Source organism: Siniperca chuatsi, linkage group LG12, assembly GCF_020085105.1.
Source record: "Siniperca chuatsi isolate FFG_IHB_CAS linkage group LG12, ASM2008510v1, whole genome shotgun sequence".
Taxonomy (NCBI): domain Eukaryota; kingdom Metazoa; phylum Chordata; class Actinopteri; order Centrarchiformes; family Sinipercidae; genus Siniperca; species Siniperca chuatsi.
In genome coordinates this window covers 13,914,909-13,939,687 of record NC_058053.1, presented here as the reverse complement: position 1 = coordinate 13,939,687, position 24,779 = coordinate 13,914,909, and the positions used below count along the sequence as shown (strand labels likewise).

General features: G+C 39.0%; 1 protein-coding gene across 2 annotated transcripts in view; it reads left to right on the top strand.

The window, feature by feature from the left end:
• Window positions 1–24,779, top strand: part of LOC122885923 (potassium voltage-gated channel subfamily H member 7-like) — a 37,027-nt gene that overhangs the window by 8,868 nt on the left and 3,380 nt on the right. The window contains exons 3-14 of one of the 2 annotated variants that reach the window (XM_044217700.1): window positions 1,939–2,094; window positions 7,260–7,697; window positions 8,760–8,971; window positions 10,759–11,184; window positions 14,240–14,639; window positions 14,892–15,091; window positions 16,665–16,917; window positions 19,328–19,533; window positions 19,651–19,738; window positions 19,904–20,068; window positions 21,664–21,820; window positions 24,577–24,757. In XM_044217700.1, the coding sequence (XP_044073635.1) occupies window positions 1,939–2,094; window positions 7,260–7,697; window positions 8,760–8,971; window positions 10,759–11,184; window positions 14,240–14,639; window positions 14,892–15,091; window positions 16,665–16,917; window positions 19,328–19,533; window positions 19,651–19,738; window positions 19,904–20,068; window positions 21,664–21,820; window positions 24,577–24,757 (2,882 nt within the window). Of the gene's footprint in view, window positions 1–1,938; window positions 2,095–7,259; window positions 7,698–8,759; window positions 8,972–10,758; window positions 11,185–14,239; window positions 14,640–14,891; window positions 15,092–15,246; window positions 15,255–16,664; window positions 16,918–19,327; window positions 19,534–19,650; window positions 19,739–19,903; window positions 20,069–21,663; window positions 21,821–24,576; window positions 24,758–24,779 lie in introns of those variants that run through there. The other variant, XM_044217702.1, reaches the window with a different exon arrangement.

Here is a 24,779-nt window from a genome sequence, read left to right as displayed (position 1 = left end):
GTTAGAAATCTAACATTAGAAATATGGTAAATATGTCATGCTGTTAGTGATAAACTCAAAAGTAAGTTCAATTCCATCCGGGGATCCTTGCTGCATACCATTCCCTCCTCTCTTTCCTTATTTCCACCTCTTCTGTGTCCACTTTTGAATAAAGGAAAAATGCCCCAAAAATAACATCAATATGTGCACATTTTTGGAGGGAAGATTTTAAGAAATCATCCCTAACAAGTTTAATTCCTGCAGGATTTATCAGATGTAAAGTCGATACTGAACAACTCTCTCACTCCCTTAGTTTGTCCTTTACTTTAAAAATGCGCATATCGTTAAATCAAATAGATCAAAGTCTAAGCCAGAAATGTTCCCTTTTATAGAAGGGACCATGTTGAATTAAGTGAAGGATTTCTGGGAAAGTGCTTTTTATGAAAAAAGGATTTTCTGGGGAAGGACTCACATTTCCCCATCTCTCTAAGCACCGGTCTTCTACTTTACAACATAACATAACCAGGCACCCATGACACCAGACAAGATGGTTGTGGAGTGGACACCTGCTGCACTTATTATCCACATACAGCACATACACAAGCGTATGCTGTATTTATTCCCATTAATTCACATGATACTGTTGAAATATAGAATTCTACCTGTATTCTCAAATACTGTACTTTTTTTTGTTGTTGATGTTATTAAATGTATCAAAACCACATTATCATATTGTCAGCGTTGACGACGCAGCATTACTTCTGGGAGTTTTGATGCAGAAATCCTTCCAACAGAACTCTGGCATGTTGAGGCAGACCAAGCTTGTTATATTTAGTCAGACAGCACGTCTACTGCTAATGAATGCTGCTGGCAGGGTGTCTGTGAGCCCTGCAGAGATTACAGTGAACACTGGTAATATGTGTCCTCTGTGAGTAGGAACAACACAACAAGCCAGACAGAAAGACAGACCTACATACAGAGACAAAGGGACAGTTAGTATTAGACATTTTTAATTTTACAAGAACTACTAATATTGTTAATATATTCTCTAAAAAAAAAATTCTATTCAACTTTTTTTTAGTGTATGTAATGTGGTTTTTGATTATGTTCTGAAAATTTGAGTCATGTCAGAGATAACACTGTCAAGATAGCTTTCTCTCATACCAGAGATGATCACTGTGATATTGTATGTCACTCTAGCTGTATAGTAGCTATTGTGTTGTTGTTTAGGGTCCAGTGAGTAGAAAGTTTTATTGGTGGAAAGTTGTGCCTGCAGGCATCAATAGCTTTCACTAACACAGCTAATAACCACCACTGCAGTTGAGAAATTGGGATATTCTGGGCTCAAGACTAAGTTTAGATCACGGATTGTTTTCTGCTCCACTGCCTCACACCATGCTCAGTTCTAGTGATTATTCCCATGAGCACATTGCAATCCTCTAAATTGGCTGTAATCTGTCCTGCTTGTTTGATCTATTCTGCTAAACCCTGCTGTACCATACTGTGGCTCTTGCATCATATTTGTCCAACTTCTGCAAGCTTAGTAATTTTCATGCTATGTATTGCTATGTATTTACAAATGAACACACACACAAGTACTTTGTATAATGTAACCCCTGGGTTTACTTATTTTCTATCAACTATTTCATTTGTTCTGACATGCAGGCACTGACCTTTAAATCGGATCAACTTCTCTTCATTTTCCCAACATTTATATGAACCGGAAGCAGGTGTCATTTTTCAGTCATTTAATTAACATTCTAAATAACAGCCTCCACAATGATTTTTCTGATTGTGATAGAACTTGTTGATACATTTCCCTTGAGCATAATGGGTTTTTTTGTCTAGTTTTAGGTCGAATAAAGACATCTCGGTACACACTAACCCTTTTAGAGATGACAGGCAGAAGGATAATGTATGATTCAGCTTTTTGGCATTGACACTTTGTTTCTCTTACAGGGTCTGACTTTCAGTGTAACATTCACATAATCCCTGTGAAAAATGAGGAAGGTGTGGTGATGATGTTTATCTTAAATTTTGATTACGTCGTGGATGAGGAAAGTGACAACTCCACAGAGAAGATAAGCCCAACGTCTCCTACAAAGTCAGATCAAAGTGAGTATTTGATACACCATTCTCTCCTTACTATGATATAAAAGTACCTTTAAAAAAGCATTGTTATGGAGTAAAAAAAAAATCGAAAAGGGACTATTTTTGTCTTTGTTGTCATGGTATTTTAATTTGTTGAAATGTACTTTTCTTATTTTTTCTGATAAGTTACCCCACACCAGTATTTTCTAGGTAAAAACGTTTTCATGACCAAAGCAAAAAAATCACAACATGACGCCGTACCAAAAAAAATTATCCATGGCATGGCATCTGTCATGCATTTGTCACATTTTTTTCTTTTTTTGTCAGATGAAACCTGTGCACATTTTGTGAGATGGCACCATTCCGAAAACAACTAAGTCCTCACTCCTTTAACAAATGGCAGCTGCATAAATGGATGGCTGTAATTGAGATAATTCATTAAAATAGCCATCTACATCTGTGAGACACTAATTAAGCACTAGAGATTTTAATTCAGTTTCCTAAAATGCTCAGTATAACTTCCAAACATGTTGCCAGTTTCTATTATTCCAAAAAAGTGTGCATTATTTAGTTTGCCAGTACAATACAGTTTACATGTCCAAATGCATTAAAATGCATTGTGTGCATGCAGGGTGTGAGGGGTCTGCTTACATAGCCTTATCTTGTTGAAAATGTTTAATTCTTAATCATTACAGTATGTCTGTTTTATGTCTTTTGGGACAGCAGCATACAGTATATTGCACCCTCTTTTTTTATTGGATGTGTGTCAGTAGGTGTAAATGTCTATGACACATCAGCTCCTCTCTGATTGGAGGCACTCAGCATCTCTTCTCTGACCAGAGCTCAGCTATCCACTTCACTCAGCATGAATTCCTCCAAGGCACTGGCATTCGGATTGTGCTCCACTGTGTGTATGCGTGTATTTAAGTGTGTGCATGCATGCATATGTGTGTGTGTGTGTGTGTGCGCGCGCTTTGTGCATGCATGCTTGTTTGTATCAGCTTATGTGTTAGTGAGTGCCTGTGTCTGTTGCTAACATTGCTAATCAGAGTTGATTGCTTGTGACAGTGCTACAGCAAGGAGACCTGTGGGTAGATGGGGCAGATAAACATATGATGTGACTTTAGATTAGAAAGAGTCTTGACTACATGCACAAATCACACTTAAAGTATGACCTTACCATTATTTTTGTCTTTGAGCAGCCCTTAGATAACACCAGGGCATAAAAGTGTAATTTTACGCTATACTTAGTTTGACTTGGTGGCTTGGTCCTGCCCAGGAACTACAGATGGAAATTAGCTAGTAGCTAAATCTGGTACAATAAATCTCTTCTCTTTACATGAGATTAATGTTTTTGTACATGGTCCCTGACAAATAAATGTAATAAACTAAACTAAACGGAAATAGGGCTTCAAAGACTGATGCTTTTGTAATGAAACTTCATGCTATCGGACTGTATTATGTGCACGTATAGTCTTTCATATTGACCGTTTCCACACCACATATTCAATATACCATTCAATATTCAGTATTTCTTCAGATGTGTATGAAAAATACATGTATTTAACAGCATCTAGACCCATAATTAGATACAAAACATTGACACTGGCACCATTAAAAATTAAATTCCTTTCAGATTATCAGGTCTTTAAGGCAGAAGAACAGAAGCGTTTCATTGGTAGAGGAATAACTTTGACACGTTACTGCTTTCAAAAAAAGAAATACTGTTTTTGTTTTAGCATTTTACAAGAAAAGGAAATTTCCACACAGTTTAGCCAGCGATCTTAGTGTAGCAGTCTATGAAAAGTGATTTTTGGACATTGGGGGCCTAATTATGATCCGGTGCTGACAGCAGGCAATAAGCCTGTAGGTGTCAACTAGCACAATATTGAGCCTGGAAGAGAGTAATCCCTCTTTCCCTGGGCTGCCATCTAGAACACACCATTCACCAACTTCAACATGCCTTCGAGGCCCAAAACCAGAGACAATACTTACAAATTGCTCAGCAGAAAGATACACTGTGCAATGCACAGACACTTCTTTTTACTGTTCAATCAACTACTGGATGCATATCATACATTGTACAATACAATAACTTATTTTCACTTCAATTGTAAAGTGTCCTCATCACTATGCTTACTCTCTTTGAATTCTTTAACTCTGATTTCATAGTGAGCAACAGTATTCCAACTATGTTATTGCTGCTGCATGATGTGGAAATTATACTTTTACAGTCAGTGACCCCTGAATGGGTATATTATACATATCAGTAAGAACTAGCTAGATTCTGTTATGGCAGAAACACATTTAAGTTGCCGTGTAAATATATAAATCATTGACATGACATTTACAATTTTGTCAGGGGTTTTCTTGAAAGTCCATTAGAATCAATGAACTTTCAAAATACAGGCCCAGCCTAGCTACTTTCTTTCAATATAACGATCAGCATGTCCACTTCTTGCTCCTAACAGATGTTCAAGCTCCTCATCCTATCCCTAAGGGTGAGCCCAGACACCTTGTAAAGGACAGTCATGTTGGCTACTTGTATCCACAATCTCATTCTCTTGAATACTACGTACAGCTCATGAGCATAGCTGAGGGCTGAAACATAAATCAACTGGTAAATCGAGTGGCTTTTTCACCACAACAGTCCAATACAAAGTCCATATCGCTGCTAATGTCGCATTGATTGTCCTGTTAATCTTACTCTCCATCTTACCCCCACTTGTGAACAAGGCCCTCGAGATACTTCAACTCCTTCACCTAGGCAGCAACACGCTCACAGCTCAAAGGGCACAATCCATCATTTTCCAGCAGAGTACAATGGATTGGAGATGCTGATTCTCATCCTCACCCCCTTGACACTCAGCTGCAAACCATCCCAGTAGCAAGAATAAACATACATTTTGCAGAGGATAGGTCGACATGTCTCCTTCAGTATTAGGAGATATGAACCCCCTTGTAAGACATTCTCAGTCATCCAGGTAATAAGGTATTTAGAAGTACTAAATCATAGGCAAATGGAGTTGCTGTTTTATTCTTGAAGACATTTCATCACTGAACTGAGAGATTTAATGACTCACTAGTGGGGAGTCCCAAGTAGGTAAACCTCTTTGGATCATTCACACTTAAAAAGTCACATGAGAGTCATTAAGGGTTGTTACGATCACATGACAGGTATGTGTGAGTCATCTGAGTCCCTTGAATTAAGGTGTGAATTTGTTTGAAACCACCTCAGAAGAGATGTCAGGTCAGCACTGTGAGCTGTTGATAAGCTTTTGCTGCAAAGCTTTAGAAGGCTTTTGTCAAAATAGCAGCAAGATCTGGTAAAAATTCCAGAGCAACACACAAAGGAGAGAAGCAGAGCAGATTTAATAACGGTCATTCTATACATAGATGGAGTGTCCAAGAAACCCAGGAGGATCTTCAATAAACACAGCATCCCTGTGTTTTTCAAACCCAGCAACACACTGAGGAAGATACAAGATAAACCCAAATATAAGCGCAACAATGACGACACGCATTCCAATTCAAGCAGGACAGTATAACAGACAAAACAACCAGTGAGCAAGCCCAATATGGGAGAGTCAACTCCTCAGGTAAAGTCTGCCTATATATAAATAACAATAAGGGACACTCCTTTGAGGACAACAATGTGAATATTTTGGATAGAGAAGACAAAAGGTTACAAATGTCAACCTCATGGTGGCGCTAGAGGAAAAGTCAGGGGACCACCAAAGTCAGTAGGCTTCATGCTACAAGGACCACAAATATATTTACAAAATTGAATGGCAATCCTTTCAAGAGTTGCTGAAATATCATAGTCTTAACCTACCAATTGACAGACTAACAGACTGTCATTGCCATCCCTAGAGCCACACCGCTACTCTGGCTAAAAATAAAGCTCTTAATTGTTCTCCATGAAATGTCATTAAAAAGGATTGTGAATGTTTACATTTATTTATTATTTTGTGAAATACATAAGTAAGAATATGGATACTATACATTTTTATAGTATAATGCAAAATGTAGTAATGTCTATGTAGTACAATACTGTATATGTACTGGTGATTGGTATTACAGTGATTTACATTGCACAACAAGCCACTCTAACAACAAACTGCATCTTATTGGGTTGATATGAGCTAGACTTTTCCATACTAAAATAAGTTATATAGGTATTACATAAGCATTCAGTCAGAGCAACAGTCAAGAGTATTCTCAGTACAGATGACACGGTCTCCCTGCAGAGAAGAGACAGGAAGGTTGTCCATATCGCCTGCCAGCTCAGGATGTCATTAGGTTCCTCTCCAGGAAACTTGTAGAGTGTCACAACTCTATTGTAAGCTGCTATAGTTGTAACATCATCACATTTGGCCAGGGAATGGAAACAGATGGCAATGACGTTATGTAAGGAGGGTGCTGATGGATGGGTGCCTCACGAGTGAGGCAGGGTTCACTTTCACCCTCTTACTATTGTTAATGAGCCAAAACGTTCACCCTGTACCAAGAGGTCGTTAACATTTGCTACTGTGTCCATTCTAAAAAAAGGGCCTTCTGTACCAAAATTGGGTTCCTGCCTCAAATCAGTGAGGCATAATAAATCAATTGTGAAATCTACTGTTTCTCATGATTATGGACACTAAAAGGAGATATGTTGCAATATGGCAAAGCCAAATCTCTTTTGATTTGTCTTAATTTTCATTTAGTGGACTAATCTTCTAATTCAGAAAATGCACAACACTAGGGCATAGAATGTTCTGCTAAACATTGTTTTCTTAATTAAAAGATGTGAAGCTTCAGATACAGAAATTCTTGCAGAAATTCTATGCCCTGTTTGCCTGGGGACAAATACAGTGTGGACATCTTATAACAGATTAATTTGGAAAAAAGTACACAGAGGCCTGCACACTTGAGAAATCAGAGCCAAAATGTGTTCATTAGTGAACATGTTTCAGCACCTGCCGTTCTCAATGTTGGGCCTCCGTGTACTTATTTTTGTATTACTGTTGTCACTGAAAGGGGAAGCTGACATACCAAAAGAACTTTAACAAATCACCAGGTATAAATTATATAATAATGGATTACCATATAGTCAGGGAAATGAGAGTGGTTCTCAACTCGTTCGTTATTTTTCAGTGCTGTACACTAAAAACATAACAAGCCTCATAATTTTTTCTCATTTTTAGGAAAGAGTAGATTCTTCCGCTTCCGCCAGGCCGCTTTGAGCCTAATGAATACCAACAAGCAATCTCTTCCGCAAGAGGACCCAGATGCTGTGATGGTGGACTCGCCCAAAGAGAATGAGGACTCAGTGGCCCTGCAGAACTTCTCCTCACCCACCAAGAGCATTTGCAGTCCCATTGAGGCCAATGACACACATGGCCTCATAGGCTCAAGCCACCACACTTCCCAAGCTAGCATCGGTCCTGAACCACTTGACCATTCATCCCCTAAACTCCCCTGGGAGAAGCTGTACCAGACAGAGCCGCACCAGGCCTCTAGCACTCTGTCAAACACCTTCCCCAGAGGCAGCATCAACAGTATGAGGCGAGCCTCATCTGTCCATGAAATCGAGGGCTACAGCTCCAATTCCAAAAGTCTTTTCAGGGATCGTCATAGTGAAGGTCTGTACTACAGTATGAAATAATCTGCAATTGACACTGGGGGTCAACAAGGCAATGTACACCAATTACATATTTGGTCTTTAAAAGTAATGTTCAAGAGACACCATTTGTTTTATTAATTTTTGTTATCTTTTCTTCAATGTGTATAGGTTTATTAAAATGTTTCTTCTTTATTTGCTCTGTCCACAAAATGCTGCCTTTAGACAATGGTAGCCATGACAGAGGTAATCATGAATTTCTGCCCATGATTTCATTGCTCAGTGCTGTTTTGGGGCATGACTTTCAAGCAAGGCAATCAGCATAAATGCTTTTCACAGATCCACTTTTGATGGATAGGTTGAGTGGGCTTACTGCACTTAATTATGGGAAATGATTGTATACTTAGACCAATGTTGTGATTTTGTCACATCAGCAGTCTATAAAATCATATATGTAATCATATAAGCCTCATATCTGCTCTCATCATATGCCAATCAAAGCATTGCTTTTAAATTGACCTGCATGAATGTATGCTTGTATTATAGTAGCTCTGCTAACTAGCTATTGTTCGAAGCTATGCTAGCCATTAAGAATACAGTATATGTGGAAAAATCCTAAACAATTGCAAAGCTGTATGCTAAATACATAGCCATATACCAACATGGTGTTAGATTACAGAAATTTCCTATACAATGATTTTAGCAAGAGATGTGTCATACTGTTAAAACATGTGCGTTGATGCATGTGTAACCAGTGATGAAAAGAGATTTCGGTCAGAACTTTGCTTTTAGGAATATATAAAATTTAAAAGCTTATATCTCTAAATGATTCACCAGTTTCTCTAAATTTGTAATTGGTTCTAAGCTTACAGAGCTTAAGCAATTAGATTGCTTTTTCATTTTCAAAGCCATATGTTAGTGACAACTTGGGTTGTCACTGTATAATTTCAACTCCTATCAATGAATAAATGTGAAATATTGTGTAAGATTAATGGCCAATCCTACAGAATATAGTGAGGTTAACCAAGATAAGATACGTTTACGAAGGGTACTAATGTGATTGCCATTTGTTCTAAACCACCAGGCCCTTTTAATCACGTGAAGTCCAGCCTGCTTGGCTCTACCTCTGATTCTAACATCAACAAATATAGCACCATCAACAAAATCCCTCTGATTGCACTCAACTTCTCTGAGGGGACTGATAAGAAGACTCATTCTCCGCCAACATCCGAGACAACCATCATAGCACCAAAGGTCAAAGACAGGACTCACAATGTCACAGAAAAAGTCACACAGGTGAGTCAGGAAGTTCCACTTTGTTAGATATTGCAGTATCTTCTGAACCATATGAACCATATTTTTGCTAGTAGCCCATTGTCCTGTGACTTCTGCAGTGGGTAATTTTAAAATACATACTCGCATAGGTGGCACCGGGGCAAAATTCTCAGCCCATGTTACACCCTGCTGGTGCAATTTCTTGCTGTCAGGTGAAAAAAGCAGCTGGTGATCCCATGGTTCACGGAGGTAACACATGACTGTGTACTGCTTATCCAGGTCAACATTGAAGCAGCGACATTAAGGACACGAGTGAAGGATAACTGGGCATTCCTTATGGCAGAGAAAGTGGAGATAATATTGCGGGGGGAAAAGGGTCAAAGTCATACTCATCAACATCAGCTAAGAGTAAATGTTTAAGAAAGGGAGAGAAAGGACATTCCACTGATCCCTCATGAAAGAAATTCATCTTGTTACTTGCAAGCCCAAATGCAGGTTCATAACACTTCTGCAGGGATTCAGTTTCTTGCTCAAGGACAATGCAGCAGGACCAACACTCCCTGTCATATGGCTGAAACAAGGGCAATCTGGTGGCAGAATTCCCTTTTGACAAGACTAGCAGCACAGCTGATGCCAGCTTGCCACGGGCAGCTAAGAGTGCAGACACATAAATAGAAAGCCAAAATACTTAAGCCTATATTTTTGGGATAACGTGAATCATTCTGACAAATAACTTTTTTGTATTCTCTCGGTAGAAATAGCCATCCACACAGCACATTTGAAAACTGTGTGTAGGTCACACTACAGGAGAAAAACAATACTGCTACTTCTTCCGGGAAATGTAATGCACAATAGAGGCCCAGAAACCTTATATTTAAACTTTTTTCAACAGAGCTTTCTCATTCATAAATGAAGACAAACCATCATGATTAAATGCTCTCCCTCCCTGCTGACTTTAGTTTGGAGTTTGGAGACACCGCTGAGACATGAACACTGCACCTAATTCCTGACTGCTAGCATGGGGAAATCTATAATTCATGTGTTGAAGATAGGGGAATGTGCTGAAATGAATAGAAAGACCTGCTGCCCTCATCCTCAATCCTGTACCATTTTCTTCTGCCATAAGTGAGCCCTCTCTCTCTTTGTCTGCCACTGCTTATTAAGCCAAAAACAGGGAACAGCTTGGCCTTCCTGAGCACACTGAATAATTTACCATCCAGTCAGAGTTCATTCATATGGGGAAATAAAAACAAATGTTTACTTACCAAAATATATGTATAAAAATATCTATCAGCACAAATTTATACAGCTTTTCTCCACTTTATTGTCTGTACAGTAAAGTGCTTACAGTTTTCAGCAAGAGTACAGAATGTACCTCTTGCTGAATGTCATATTATTCATGGTGCCAGGACACAGGCAATCTACTTGTCATACAGGAGTGGCTGCCTTTACCTAATACTGTTTGACTGCAGAGCACTTACGTTAGTGTGTCACAGCTGTTGTCACATCAGTCCTTGAAGTCTGTGAGCTGGCTCAATTACCTGGTGGGCTTCGGCAATAATTATCATAAGAATTAAGTACCTGAAACTGTCTTTGATCAAATTGTCAGAAGGACAATCAACAAACAGATTGGTTTTTTGTACACTATCAGCATCAATTTAGACAGGTGACAGAAAGTTTTCATATTTTCAGTGATCCTATTTGAAGAGGTTACAATTAAGTGAAATTTTCTGACAAATGATCAAAGTGGAGTGGGGTATTCAGGTAGTTTCCCCTATTGTGCTGACCCTGTCTTACTATACCTTCAGGTCCTGTCACTTGGAGCTGATGTGCTACCAGAGTACAAACTCCAGACAGCCCGCATTGACAAGTTCACCATCCTCCACTACAGCCCCTTCAAAGCTGTGTGGGACTGGCTGATCCTGCTGCTGGTCATCTACACGGCAATCCTCACTCCCTACTCTGCTGCTTTTCTTCTCAATGACCAAGGGGAGCAGAGGAGGCGTGAATGTGGATACTCCTGCAGCCCTCTTAATGTAGTGGATTTAATTGTGGACATCATGTTCATCATTGACATCCTCATAAACTTCAGGACCACTTACGTGAACCAGAACGAGGAGGTGGTCAGCAATCCAGCTAAGATAGCAATCCATTACTTTAAAGGCTGGTTCCTTATAGACATGGTGGCAGCAATCCCCTTTGACCTTCTTATCTTTGGCTCAGGATCGGATGAGGTATGTTATCTCTAATGCATATATTTTTTACCTGCTTTTTTTCTCCCAGGGAGCTTTACTACACATTAACCCAGCCATGCTTGCACTGTTATCTGTTTACTGAGTCCAGACTTGTGCCCCTGGGCCACTACTTAAAGCCTGAATCTTTCTGTCTCGGCTCTGAAAGGATTACTTTAAATTGCATGTATTTTTTTTTAGTCTTTTTTTTTTGAATGGTCCTCATTCTACAATCCATTTACACAGATTAATGGCTTACCAAATGGCAATCAATGATGCATTTATGTGAGGAACAGGCCAACAGGGCTGTGTGCACAGCTTACATGCAGATGTGAGATGGCCATTGGTAGGCTGGCTGCCAGGCCTGTTGGCTTGTTTGTTGGTAGGATATGTCCCCTCAGGCTCTGGATCCACTTCAGTGTTTTATCGTGCTTTGTAGGCACTCCATTACACCAGAAAAGCTCCTGATTATAAACCATAATCATCTTTTCCATCGCTGCTGCTGCTGCTGCTGTTGCTGAGTCAGTTCAGTGAATGACAACAAATCAAAAAGAAAATGGACGTTTGTTTCTCTCACAAGACAGTGTAGCAAATAAATCACAACAGTCCTGGAAAATGTGCACAATAAGTTGCAAGTAAAACATCTTATCTTTTGCCTCAGGGAAATCAATGCAAACCATTATTATTTGACACTATTAACTTGATTTTCATTTAAAAAATTAACTGAAGGGGAAAACTAGTCATTTCCTGTTGACATACTGTGATAACATGCTGATACATTGCTTGCATTTGTAGCTTTCCAGCTTTGTGTTTACAATTTTCAGACTGAACACGTAAAGTCCCACTCAGCTGCATTCTCATTCAGAAAATAAAAGCAACTGAGACAGTGGCAGATGGTTTTCACAAGGCTCATTTAATTTAGCAGCTTAATAAGACGGTTTTAATCTACAAGCGCTTAAGTGAACCTTTTGATTAGAGAACGGAATATATTTGAAATAGATTTCAATCAATGTCTTGTTGCTTTCAAAACTTGCCACAAGATTGAACATACTGTCTGAGGCATTATGCAAAATTGGCACCATGCAGTAATAATAATTATTATAGGAATATAAAAACAAAAGATTTATTTCAAGCTGTTTCACTGTGAATACAGTGGAAAAGAAGTTGAGTGCTTTGTCCCAATTTGCACCCCCTAAATGTTCCCATTAGAGAGGAACGGGGGGGGAGCTGTGTTACGCAATTGCTTGTGCAGGTACATTTAAGACTTAATTGAACTTTCATTAGAATGTAGAGTGCAGTGTGCTTGTAGGTTTAACTGATTTTAACCAATATGAGATTTTAAAGGCCAAATTGAATGTTTTGTTTATAATATTTCATGTTTAGGTTTTCTTTCTTAGTTTTTTTCTGGTGTTGTTAGATGCTTTGCAAATGCAGCAGTAAAATAGGCCTATATTATGATGATTTGAGGAGCACACAAAATACACATTTTCCATTAAACTCTGCAATTACATTTCTACATATACCTCAAATTCATGTCAGTGTGGGCCTTTAAATTCAAATTAAGGCCTACCATTCAGGCAGACAAAAGTACTCTACAATGACAGGCATCTTAGAGTTTCTAATAAGCAAATCCTACACAGAAAGGCCCCAGTCAAACAGTGGACTCAAACCCAAGACCTTTTTGTTGTAAAGCAACAGTGCTAACCACACACAAAAAAAAAAACAAAATAAAATGCCCTCAGACCTACAGCAAGTTGTTCATAAAAACGAGAGTTCAAATTAAATGTATTTTTTTGGGAGTTATGTTTGAATTTTAGAACACTAAAATACACTAATTACATTGCACAAATGTTTAAAACGGTGTGGTGACTAAGCTAAGCCTAGATATTTAACAGTTTTGGCATCAGCAAAGGAAACCCTAGCCAGATAAAGTTCACAGTAACATTAGCAAAGTATTCTGGTCAGTTCTTACATTTGTGGTATTGTTCAAACCCATTCAGGCGGCCAGCTCTTAAAAGTTGTGTGCCAGTATCAAAGCAATAGGAAGTTGGGGGGAGTAATTCTGCCAATTTTGGCGATTCTAATCGATTCAAATCACTAGGAAAGTTTGTGGTCATGGTTGAATAATACAAATGTCCCAATGATTACAAGTACGAGATAGGACGCAAACCCAAACCTCCAATGTCAAATGTAAATGCATAACTTGACAAAGGGGAAATTGTCCCACAACTGGCCTTAAACGTAGTGCAACGGGCAATAATTTAGGCCTACAAAAACCACAACGAATCTTCTTTCAAAACACAAAGTTCACAGTATAGTCAGACATGCCATATGTTATACTGAATATAAAGGTTGCTTTCTATCAGGTTTTATTGACTGTGCTTATGGCACCATTGTAACCAAGAGATATAGGGTCAATAAAGCGGAACAAAAAGAATGGCAAGAAAATCAAGATTAAATGCAATACTAACTGAGTGGTTAGGAAGGAGAGTCTCTCCCATGTGCAGACATTAACTTCATTTTCAAAGGTCATTCTGTAATTGTCAGGTAGATAAATGGCCATGCTAATGGAAATGGTGGTTAGTGTTGCTAAAACCTTTGTTGATGGCATAGAAGCACAAACAAACTCCCAGGGACCCACTGAGTGAGTGTTACTGCCTGTTCAGTGTTGAATAAATGAGGATTTATCTGTGGCTTCTTCACTTCTGTGTTCATTTGCCTTTGACCAAAGAACTGTGGGGAGTTGCCACAATAGAGTCCATTCCTTTTTTTAACTGGAAACTCATTACCTCAGTTTGTGAAGTGACTCTCATGATTTGTCACAACTTTAGATTTGTTGTTAACAAAGAGAACATGCCAGAGTACATGGCTGTGGAAGCAACAAATAAGATTGTTTCTTGATGACAGAATTGCATGTGAAATGTCCAATACTGAAATTAATTATTGTATTATAATTATTTGTATTATAATACTGTAAAAGTATTGTTAGTCTGACATATTAACATTCAAACTACTGCTCCAATTACTAATAAAATTCCCTACTGTACATTTCATTTAGACTACCACTCTGATTGGCCTGTTGAAGACAGCTAGGCTCCTACGATTGGTGCGTGTAGCCAGGAAGCTGGACCGTTACTCTGAGTATGGTGCTGCAGTCCTTATGCTGCTCATGTGCATCTTCGCCCTCATTGCCCACTGGCTAGCCTGTATATGGTACGCCATTGGCAACGTGGAGAAGCCCTACCTGGAGCACAAGATTGGCTGGCTAGACAATCTAGGCGTGTCCATAGGAAAGAGATACAACTACAGCGATCCTAGCTCTGGTCCCTCTATCAAGGACAAGTATGTCACAGCACTTTACTTCACCTTCAGCAGTCTGACCAGTGTGGGCTTTGGAAATGTTTCCCCAAACACCAACTCAGAGAAGATCTTTTCCATCTGTGTCATGTTGATTGGCTGTGAGTATGTTATGGTCTTTTTTATTTTCTTTTAGCATAACTTTATTCTGCGTTTATCTGGCACAGCACTTGAAATGGTTTAAGGCATAAACTTCTTTTGATCAGATCCTAGACAAGAGATTGTTTGTGTTTATAGCAGCATTTGTTCACATTAATTCAACTTAACAGTGTGTCTCTGTGGGTAAAGACAAGAAACACGCAAAGCAGTCTGTAGACTGTAACTCACCTCATTTATTGATCATTGTATTTCAGCCCTCATGTATGCCAGTATTTTTGGAAACGTCTCTGCCATAATCCAGAGGTTGTACTCGGGTACGGCCCGCTATCATGCTCAAATGTTACGGGTCAAGGAGTTCATACGCTTTCACCAGATTCCCAACCCACTGAGGCAGAGGCTGGAGGAGTACTTCCAACACTCCTGGGCCCACACCAATGGCATTGATATGAACACGGTAAATAAAAAAGATCACCACACTGGATAGGATACCCTGCAAAATTAACTGATCTCACTGAATGATCATAGAAATACTGTAAATGCAAGATTCTAAAAAGAGCTTTCTTTCTCTTGTCTGCTTTTCATGTGGATTAACATCTCTACATCGGTAAGAGCAGGAGGTACATATTTTTATTTCTTTGTCATTTTCATGGCTAAACAGATCACTGTTTCAGAACTGTTTAAAATAACATTACCCTGACAGTGTCAATATTAGAAATTTCCATCACTTATGCATGACTTCTGTGTGAATTCATCTCATTGTTATAGTATCGTTTCATATCTTAAAGCAAAGAAATCATATTTTATAGCAAATCATGTGAGTGTAAAACTACTAGTATGCACTGAAAATGGAACTAAACTTAATATTGCTGGATTTTGTCTCATTTCAACTCCATCTGAAATTGTATTTGCAATACTTTTATCAGTAATATCCCTTTGCTGTCAACAAACTATATTCCTTACCAAAAATGTATTAATGTTCTGCTTATTTATTACTTTTATGTTCAAGTAAATAATATTGTAATTGTCCTAGGTTTGAGACTGTAATAGTGCAAAGTTTACAGCAGGATTTCATTCCCAGCTAATTTTATGGATTTTGGTAGAAACTGCCTCTCAATTTCCCATCAATTCAAGAAACAAAAGTTTAGGCACTCAAGGCAATACCCCAAATAACTGTGTACTTAATAATTAAAGCATAACATTCCCATAAATTAGCTCCTCATCCATCGCCTGGATCCACACGCTTGGAAGAATTGTTTGAATTTGCAGGAATCTTATAATGATGACATTATATAACCATATAATATGTGATATACCCTATAAAGGAGTGGGATAATGCATAAAAGTTAGTGATTCTAAAATCTGGGTACTGCTCAGAAAAGTCTGTTTTTATTTAACAAGTTATATAAAAATAATAATGCATGCAGTCAGTTCTTTCCTTTAAGGTGGATGCATACATCACAAGTCTGGATTTAATCCTCGGCTCCTACAAATGAATAGACTTAGCTTCTTTGTTGCCTGTATTTATCACACAATACGCTTTTTCCTCACTCTGGTATTATGTGTTACCAGTTCAAGAAAAGAAAGAGACAAAGCCAAATCTGAACAGGCATTGTGCTGTGCGTTTAGCTCAGGGGGCTGTCATATAAATCCAGGTGGCAGTTATTTTTACTTACTACATTTGTTATGAAAATACCAAAAAATCAGCAATTGTTACATCTTAATATAATTCATATGAATGGATCTTAATTAAGAAGCATCATAGTGTGCCATATTACAGTTGAGCTTTTTCCTACGATGTATATGCATCCGACTGTGTTTAATGGGTCTATGACTCTGTAACGTGTTTGCTTTCATCCCATGCTATTGTCAACCTTAATTACAACTTCTTTTAGTAAAAGTACATTCATCCTAACACATTTGCTGCTCACACCTTACCCTGGGTCGCAGAACGATTCTAAATGCGTCTCTTTGAGGATATCAAACGAATATTTTGTGCATTTTACTCACGGGTTTTGTCTGCATCACAGGTGTTAAAAGGTTTTCCTGAGTGCCTGCAGGCAGATATCTGCCTTCACCTCAACAGGAGTCTTCTTACCAACTGCAAAGCGTTCCAAGGCGCCACCAAAGGCTGCCTGAGGGCCTTGGCCATGCATTTCAAAACCACTCATGCCCCTCCTGGAGACACTCTGGTCCACAGTGGTGATGTGCTCACCGCTCTCTACTTTCTTTCCCGCGGCTCTATTGAGATTCTGAAAGATGACATTGTGGTAGCCATCCTGGGTAAATACAATCCCTTGTTTATTATGTGAAGTATAATAATTGGCAACCTGGGTAGTGGGTGCTAAATGACTGTAATAAAAGACTGTTATCTATGTCTTATGAAAGCTGAAATTGTTATAGGTGGAGAAAGCTCCAGAGTTTTTTTTAAATCTCCTATGTGTGTGCCGGTGTCCGTCATGGATGTAGTAGCAGTCACTATTGTACTCAAAACCTCCACCTATCACAGAGAGGTGTGAACATATGTAAAAGTCACCTCCCTGTTGTATAGAAGATCTCTCAGCTGATGGTGTGCTTAATGTCAGCATCAAACCCGTTGAGACAAAGACAAAACCTGTATGCTGCTGCTTTTGGTCAATTCTGATCTTGAAAAAGGAATGGGTGGTTCAAAAGTCATATTAGTCTAACCTCAGTTTTGGTTTTGTAAGTTTGCATAAGTAAACTTATTGTTTCAGTGTCTATATGCTAAGATTTTGCTTTTTGATTATAGTCAAAGTGGAAGCGCTTACAAAAAGGTCACGCTAATATCAACATGGTTGTATTGGATGAATTCATTTAAAATGTCCATGTTCAATTTTTGCATGAAAATGAAAGTATGCTTTTCAGGATGTCAGAAAATTGCTTTAAAAAAACACAGAATGTGCCATTACTTAATACACACATGGGTTTCCACCTTTGACTTTTTGTGAAGGGCATTAATTATGTAGTTTGTTCTGACTGATTGAAATATTTGAATTATTGATGGAGCTAACCCCCCACTCTGCCCAGGATGCTTGATATTTTCAAATATGTGGAGATGCTGTTGTCATAAGCTGAGGAAAGGATAGGTAGTGCAATTTCCCAATGGGCACACATTATTTGAACACAGTAATGCTTATAACTGACTTGTGTGCACATAACAAAATTAACTGTTATCATGTGAATAATTTGCAGGGCATTACAGTAGCTAAACCACATCATGTTCACACATTTTGACAAGAATGGCAAGGTGTGGCTGCTGTCCCCCATTTCTGTCCTCTGGGCAATGCCAATAGAGCTGTTCATGTGGCAGGTCTGAGACTCTGACATTTCTATTAGTGGCTCCATGAAAGGTTGTTTGGCAATTTCAAAGAAAATGGGAAAATAGCTGCCACTGTCTTGACAGCACAGGGAATTGAGTTAAAGCTGCAAAATAGAGATTATAAAAAATGGCAATAAAAGACTAAACTGACTAAAACAATTGCTCTAAATTTGAAGTAATAGTTTGCCTTAGTAATACAGTGATACTGAATATTCATTACTCTTGTTAGAGTAATGAGTATTTATCTTTTTCTTCACAGGTGAACCACAGCCAGGTGCTACAGGCTAGGCCTGGATTAAACTTGCCATTATTCATGAGATGAATGCTCTCTAAAGCTGCACCTGACAGAATGGGGTTTAAGATTAGCAAAAGCTGCTGCATCACGCAAAACCCATTATTAACAAACACACTGGAAAAGTCATGGATCCCACAGATCAGTCCATATATATTTGATACAAACATAATGCTCCATCAGCACCATTTTGCTCCAATTTGTTTGTGAGAACTTGTATGTTGCTTAGTGTGTTATCACCTACCAAACTGTCCCAGCCTCTAACAAGGTAGTGGTCAGCCGATAGGGCTAAAGCATTTTTCCTCTTGTAATAATACCTAGACCAACAAGGCTGCTAGCATTGTTCCACAGATACACACTCTGTGTGAGGCTGTCCTCTGTGGTAGAAAGGTGTCCAGTGCATGCTGTGAAAGGCACACTGGCAGCCAACATATCATATCTCTTTCTCCTGAACTCCTGCTTACAGTGTTGGCATTTAGTGAACCCCGGGACCAACAAAGGGATTTTTCATCATGGCCTTTAAACCAGACCTCTAGTCCTTTGCAAAATAGACCCTTATTTCAGCAGAGGAAACTCTTCTATTCCACAGTTCGAAGCCCATCGTAGACGTAATTACTACCTAGAAGTTTGGTGAAGAACTGGCTTCATTATGCCAGATAGCCATTATCAACACAAGTTTCTTCTTTGAAGTACACAAGTGTGTCAATCGCAATCAAACCCTCCTTTCCCTCCACATCAAAGTTGCTTTGAGTTAGCAGTTATTCCTGAGCGTAAATAATGGATCAAAGATAGAAAGACAACTGATGCGCAGGCCTTGGGAGTACATCCACAGAGAGGGAAGTCTGTTTGATTTTTATTATCCACAAAAACAAACATGTCTGGTGCCCTTTAGTGAGAGCCTGAGGAATAGCGAGACAAGTCCCTATAGAAAACATGACACAAATTAATCTCAATAACGAGCAGGACCTCTTGTAGAAGTCAATGCAGGTGAAGCTGAGATTTTTCCCTATCCCAGTGAACCTTTCAAGAAGATGCATTGTCTCTGTGTGTGTTGATACCAGGAAAAAATGACATCTTTGGAGAAATGATCCATCTGTTGGCCAAGCCTGGAAAGTCCAATGCTGATGTGCGAGCTCTGAGTTACTGTGACCTGAGCACCATTCAGAGAGAAGATCTGCTGGAGGTGCTAGACATGTACCCAGAGTTCGCTGACTGCTTCTTTAACAACCTGGAGCTTACCTTCAACCTCAGAGATGAGTCTGCAAAGGTAGACGATATTTTGCTGCTGTTATGGGATTTTATTAATTGTCTAGCAATTCAAAATTAAAAAATATTGACCACTAATTTTATTAATCAATAGATTCTAATGCTCACATTGTTGTAGCCCTCAAGTTCTCAAGGCTGTGATTCAGATGGCGAGGGCACTAAGAGCATTAAAAGAAGGATCTCCTTCACAACAGATATATCTGAAAGTAAGTAGAAACTAAGCTGCACAGGTCCAGTACAGCCTCTTTCAGCATACAACAAATGTGTTCTTTGTTATTGTTCACTGAGTGGAAGCTCGCTGAGAACATGCATTCTATATGGAAAACAGTGCAGTGTTATTCCACTGACTCCTGTTGATTGCTGTTCTACAGGGGAAAACAAGGAAGTGGTTAAAAACTTGGGGAGGGAGAGGGAGTCTAACTCATGCCTAAGGAGAAGAGACCCAGAAGTCCGGCTTCCCTCTCCACCCAATGCCGCAGTCCTGGACTCAAATCTTATTGTCAGAGACAGCTTGGAGAGAAGACCATCTTTTGAAGGTAATATATTAAGTTTTTCTGTTGAATTCTAAGTATTATGTGAACATAATATTTACTGTTTTGACAAGAACTCTTCAAGAAGTGTGGCAAAAATATAATTGCCGGTGGTGGGAAGCCAGTGCGGGATCATCTCCTGTTGGATGGTTTAAGCAAATGTGTGGCAGGGGTTGAGATCTGCCTAGGCTTCCAAGGCTGGTTACATAATAGATCCATGTGTTTAAAGGTTTATCTTATGCCAAAACTGCACAGCAGTTTATAATACTATGAGACAGGATTTCACAATTCTAGACAGTTATCACAGCGACAATTATTTTGTAAATCCTCCATCTCAACAATGCAAGGTTAATGGTAGAATTGCACTGTTCACATTACTAAGTAATTTACCAGGAATGTGCTCTTGTATATATTTGATTAGCCAATACAGTGGTCTCAATGAAATGAATGAGTAGGCTGCTTTTTCATGCAGTGCTAATGTTGGTCTGAACACAGCATTAGGAGTGACAAGGGCCACAGTACTAGGATATTAGCCATCCAATTATTAATGTACACAGTCAATAAAAGCCAAACAATACAAGCGTCACAAAGGCAGTTTTTGTTTTGCACGGCTATTGCAATACATAGTATCATATAGCATCAAGTCCACCCTTGTACATACCAACAGCCAATCCACTGTCCTATTATTATACAATAGAGACACGACTATGATGCAGGTATGCATGTAAGAGATGTGACTCAACTCTCAGAAATAATAATTAATGTAATTTCTGTGCTCTTTGTTGTGGGAGTTTCAGGTGTCCAATATTCACACCTGTATAAGCCAAGCTTTATAAAGACATACATTTGCAATAATGAAGTGTGTCTTACTAAAGTGTCTCTTAGTAAACCAATATGCGTGACATCAATCTTCAGTCGCTCCAATGAAACAGAAAAGGAAAGTGGAAATTCCAAATTCATAGTCTCCGTTCTTTTCTCTGAGGAGTCTGGCTCAGAGATCTAAAATGACTACGATAACCTGATATAGAAATTGCAGGGTTTTGTATGGGCATAGCACATCCCACTGGCAAGACTGACAAGCCAAGTAGTACAAAACAGACAGTTGCGAATTTGGAGAAAAAGGAGCTTTGTTATTCTCTACTGCAGGAAGGATGTAGAAAATAAGGCAGCATGAGGGCAAAGGTAAGTGCCATCCATGGTAAAGGCACACACAACATCCAACAAGGATCCTCATATCTGTACGGCTCATCATGGTAGTGCAAAGCCGCCTGCACCTACTGCTGCACCAGATAGTGTAATCACAGAACTAACCATCTTTGTGTTTAAAATCACAAAAGAGGCTCAACACATATCACTGGACTGCAAGCTGAATACTAACAGGTGCCCAGCAGAGATAACAACAGGGTTAGTTTGCTACTGGAAAACATTGCATTAACAATTCTCCCAGTACAAGGGCTTGATGAATTACAACAAGGAACCTACACACAGCGCTCCTGCAGAGATTAATTACATTCTATTTTAGTGGGGGTTTTGTTCAGTGATGACGTTGTTCTGACCCACATGTGAGGATGTAAAGCATGCGTGTTGGTTTGGCTCTCCAGATCTGTGCTGTGATAAATGGGCCTGTAAGAAGCCTACGGACTTCCTGGATGAGTCAGCACGGTTCCAGGACCTGAGAGAGGACGATAATTCTGCCAGCGAAATCACATACGGAGAGGTGGAACAGCGCTTAGGTCAGCTTCAAGAGCACTTAAACAGGTAGGTACACATTTTTACAGTCAGCATACAGATGGCCGATCCTCATTTAACTTCATAAACTATGAATTCCCCCAGAATGTGAATTTTACCAGTTTCTAAACCAGTACATGATGAAAGTGATACTGTTCAGTGGTTTGTTTATTATAGCTTTATCATTTGAGTCTGATAAAGCTATGTTAACTTATGTCAGGCAGTCGCATTAGTTGAAATTGCAGCATACTGGGTTTGTCTTTGAAGCCCACTCGCTACACTTGCTGTTAGGACATGATGTAACAGTTTACCACATCTGTATCAAATAATAGTAGCTGTCACCTAGCCTTACGTCAGGCCACATTGCAGGATAATTGTAACTAAAACAGATCAAGAAAGAGCACACTGCTTACACATAAATACATCAGCAATAATAATTCAATTATATAGTAATTATTTAACACAGGGGCCATTTTTCTGCAAGTACTTTTACTTTGGACACTTTAAGTACATTTTGCTGATAATACTGAATACATAAGATATTAAGTGTAGCACTTACAGTATTTGTATATTATTGTATTTCTACTTTTATTTAAGTAAATTATCTAAATGCTTCTTCCACTACTGTTAGACAAGGTAGCCTACAGGTGGGAAATGAGCAGAAACAGTTGAAACGTTGACTCTGTCGATTACAGGTTATTCAAACTCAACACTTCTTAAAAACAAAACACGGTGACTGGCTCAAGGACTGAAATTTTATCCTCAAAGTCATTCTTATACTGAATGGACTTGGGTATACACAGATAGATGCACCTGCATTGTGTATTTATGTCTTGTAAACTCACCTATAACGGAAAGAGCCAGGAGGCACAATTGACTCCATAAAACCCAGAGTCATGTGCCTCTACTGTAGCCTGTTGTGCTTTGACACAGTTCAGTTTTCTCTTGGTTTTAATAATGGAATGTATTATGTACTGTCTGACTCTCTGCATGTTGTTTGTTGTTTAAAGTTTATTTCAAGTTAATAGGGAGTTCCCAAAGATACCAGATATGTGAGGCTGAATTTTGTGAAAATGTGTATAAAAAGATGCACAAGACATCTGGATGAATTGAATATTTCACTCAAGTATTAACATCTTGTAGCTTCACTGAAGAGTTGGAACACATGACACATATACAGAATATATAAAGGTAATACTGTCAGGCAGAGTGGAATAAGATTATATTTATATTTTTAAGGCTACTTAAGGGGGGTAAAAACAAAAAGTAAACCTGTATGTTATGTGGTTAAATTAAATATAAATATAGGGTACCCCCACTGCTTACTCACTTTCTCTAAAATAGCTATCCCAAATCTAAATCTGATGTGTAAACAAGAACATTTGTCACGGTCGTGTTCTGAGGAAGTAACATTATTAAATTTGTGATTATTCTTATAATTATCCTACCATTAAACTTTCAGTTGGTGACTTAATGATTATGGAGTGCATTATTTCTTTAAGTTGTCACCTCCCACACTGCTAAAAGTAAAGCTACACAGCTTCCACTGCGATCACTGGCAATGTGTCATTCAATTGCCAATGTACTGTACATGAGTAGGTGGAGAAAGGCAACTAGCTGGCAGAAGCTGAAGAGTGGGCGGCTGGATCTACTGGAAGCAGGATGTACCACTGTAGAACCGGAACATATCAAACTTTGGTATAAAATGTTTGTTTGTATGATTTTGCAGAGTAGGACTCTAAGAATCTAAAAGTGATGACTGAGAACTAAGTATGTCTGAAACATGTTGAGCCACTCACTGTGATTTAAACAATAAATATGCAAGCACACGCTCTTTCCAGAATAAATACATTGCATTTTAGTCTCATTATTTTCTGTAGCAGAGAGCTACATTGACCTTAGTTTTAACACACCTGCAGCCAGCAGGCCACCTGAAATAGACACACAAATGAACAGCAGGTGGTATTTTTAGCTGGAGTCATCACAGAGAATGAGAGACAGCATCAGGAATACCGGGCTGGCTCATTTTATTTAGCACAAATAAGATATTTTATCCACTGCACTCTACCTGACCTTGTTTTTTCCCTAATGCTAGCTGGCTGCAGGATGAGCAGCACTTCTGTCATTATGTGTTTTTGTGGCTTTGACTAGTCTGAAAAGGATATGACAGGGGAAAAAATGTTGCTGTAGCATTCTCTTGAACAAACCCATATAAATAGCCAAGAAAAAATCAGTTTGCTGCACCTGTAATGAATGTCTACTGTGTGACTGCTTTTACTTTATCCCTCATCAGTCATAACCCAGTAAACAAATGCTGCCTCACTACCATAGAGCAGCACAGTAAACCAGGCACATAACACATTTGACAATGTCTACGTATATTAGAAGGAATACGGGTAATTAAAAGGTTATTCAGCATTACCCAATTTTGCCTAAATATAGAGCTTGGATGAAATCAACTCATAATTAGATTGACCAAACGAGCGTGATACAGTCATTTCCACAGTAAACGTTGAATTCACACCTCCCACACAAAGCTCATTATCACTCCGAGCAGGAGCAGCATCTTTCGTCTACTACTCTGGCAGAATGTGGTTCCAGGCCTCTAGCGTCTCTTCATTTGTCTACTGAGGAGCACAAGCTCCATCTAGTGCTCAGTGAAGTACAACTGAGTGTGTTTTCAGCCATTACGTGATCAGACTTGTCAGAATTATGCAGTCATCGCCTCTTATCCGTCTGGCTTTCTTACTCTTCTTACTTTTTTTTTTGTTGCTGTTCTTTATGAGGCTGGAGTCTCAGCTGATGTCAGATATTCACACCATCCTGCAGCTGCTGCAAAGACAGCCGACGCTGGGACCTCCAGCCTACAGCACTGTGACTGCCGGTCCAGACTTTCACAGACCTGCCGTGAAGGTTCAGCCAGTTGCTCTGTCTGCAAGCCATGTCTTCAGCCATACAGGAACTCAAGTAAGGATGTTTTAGAAGGTGT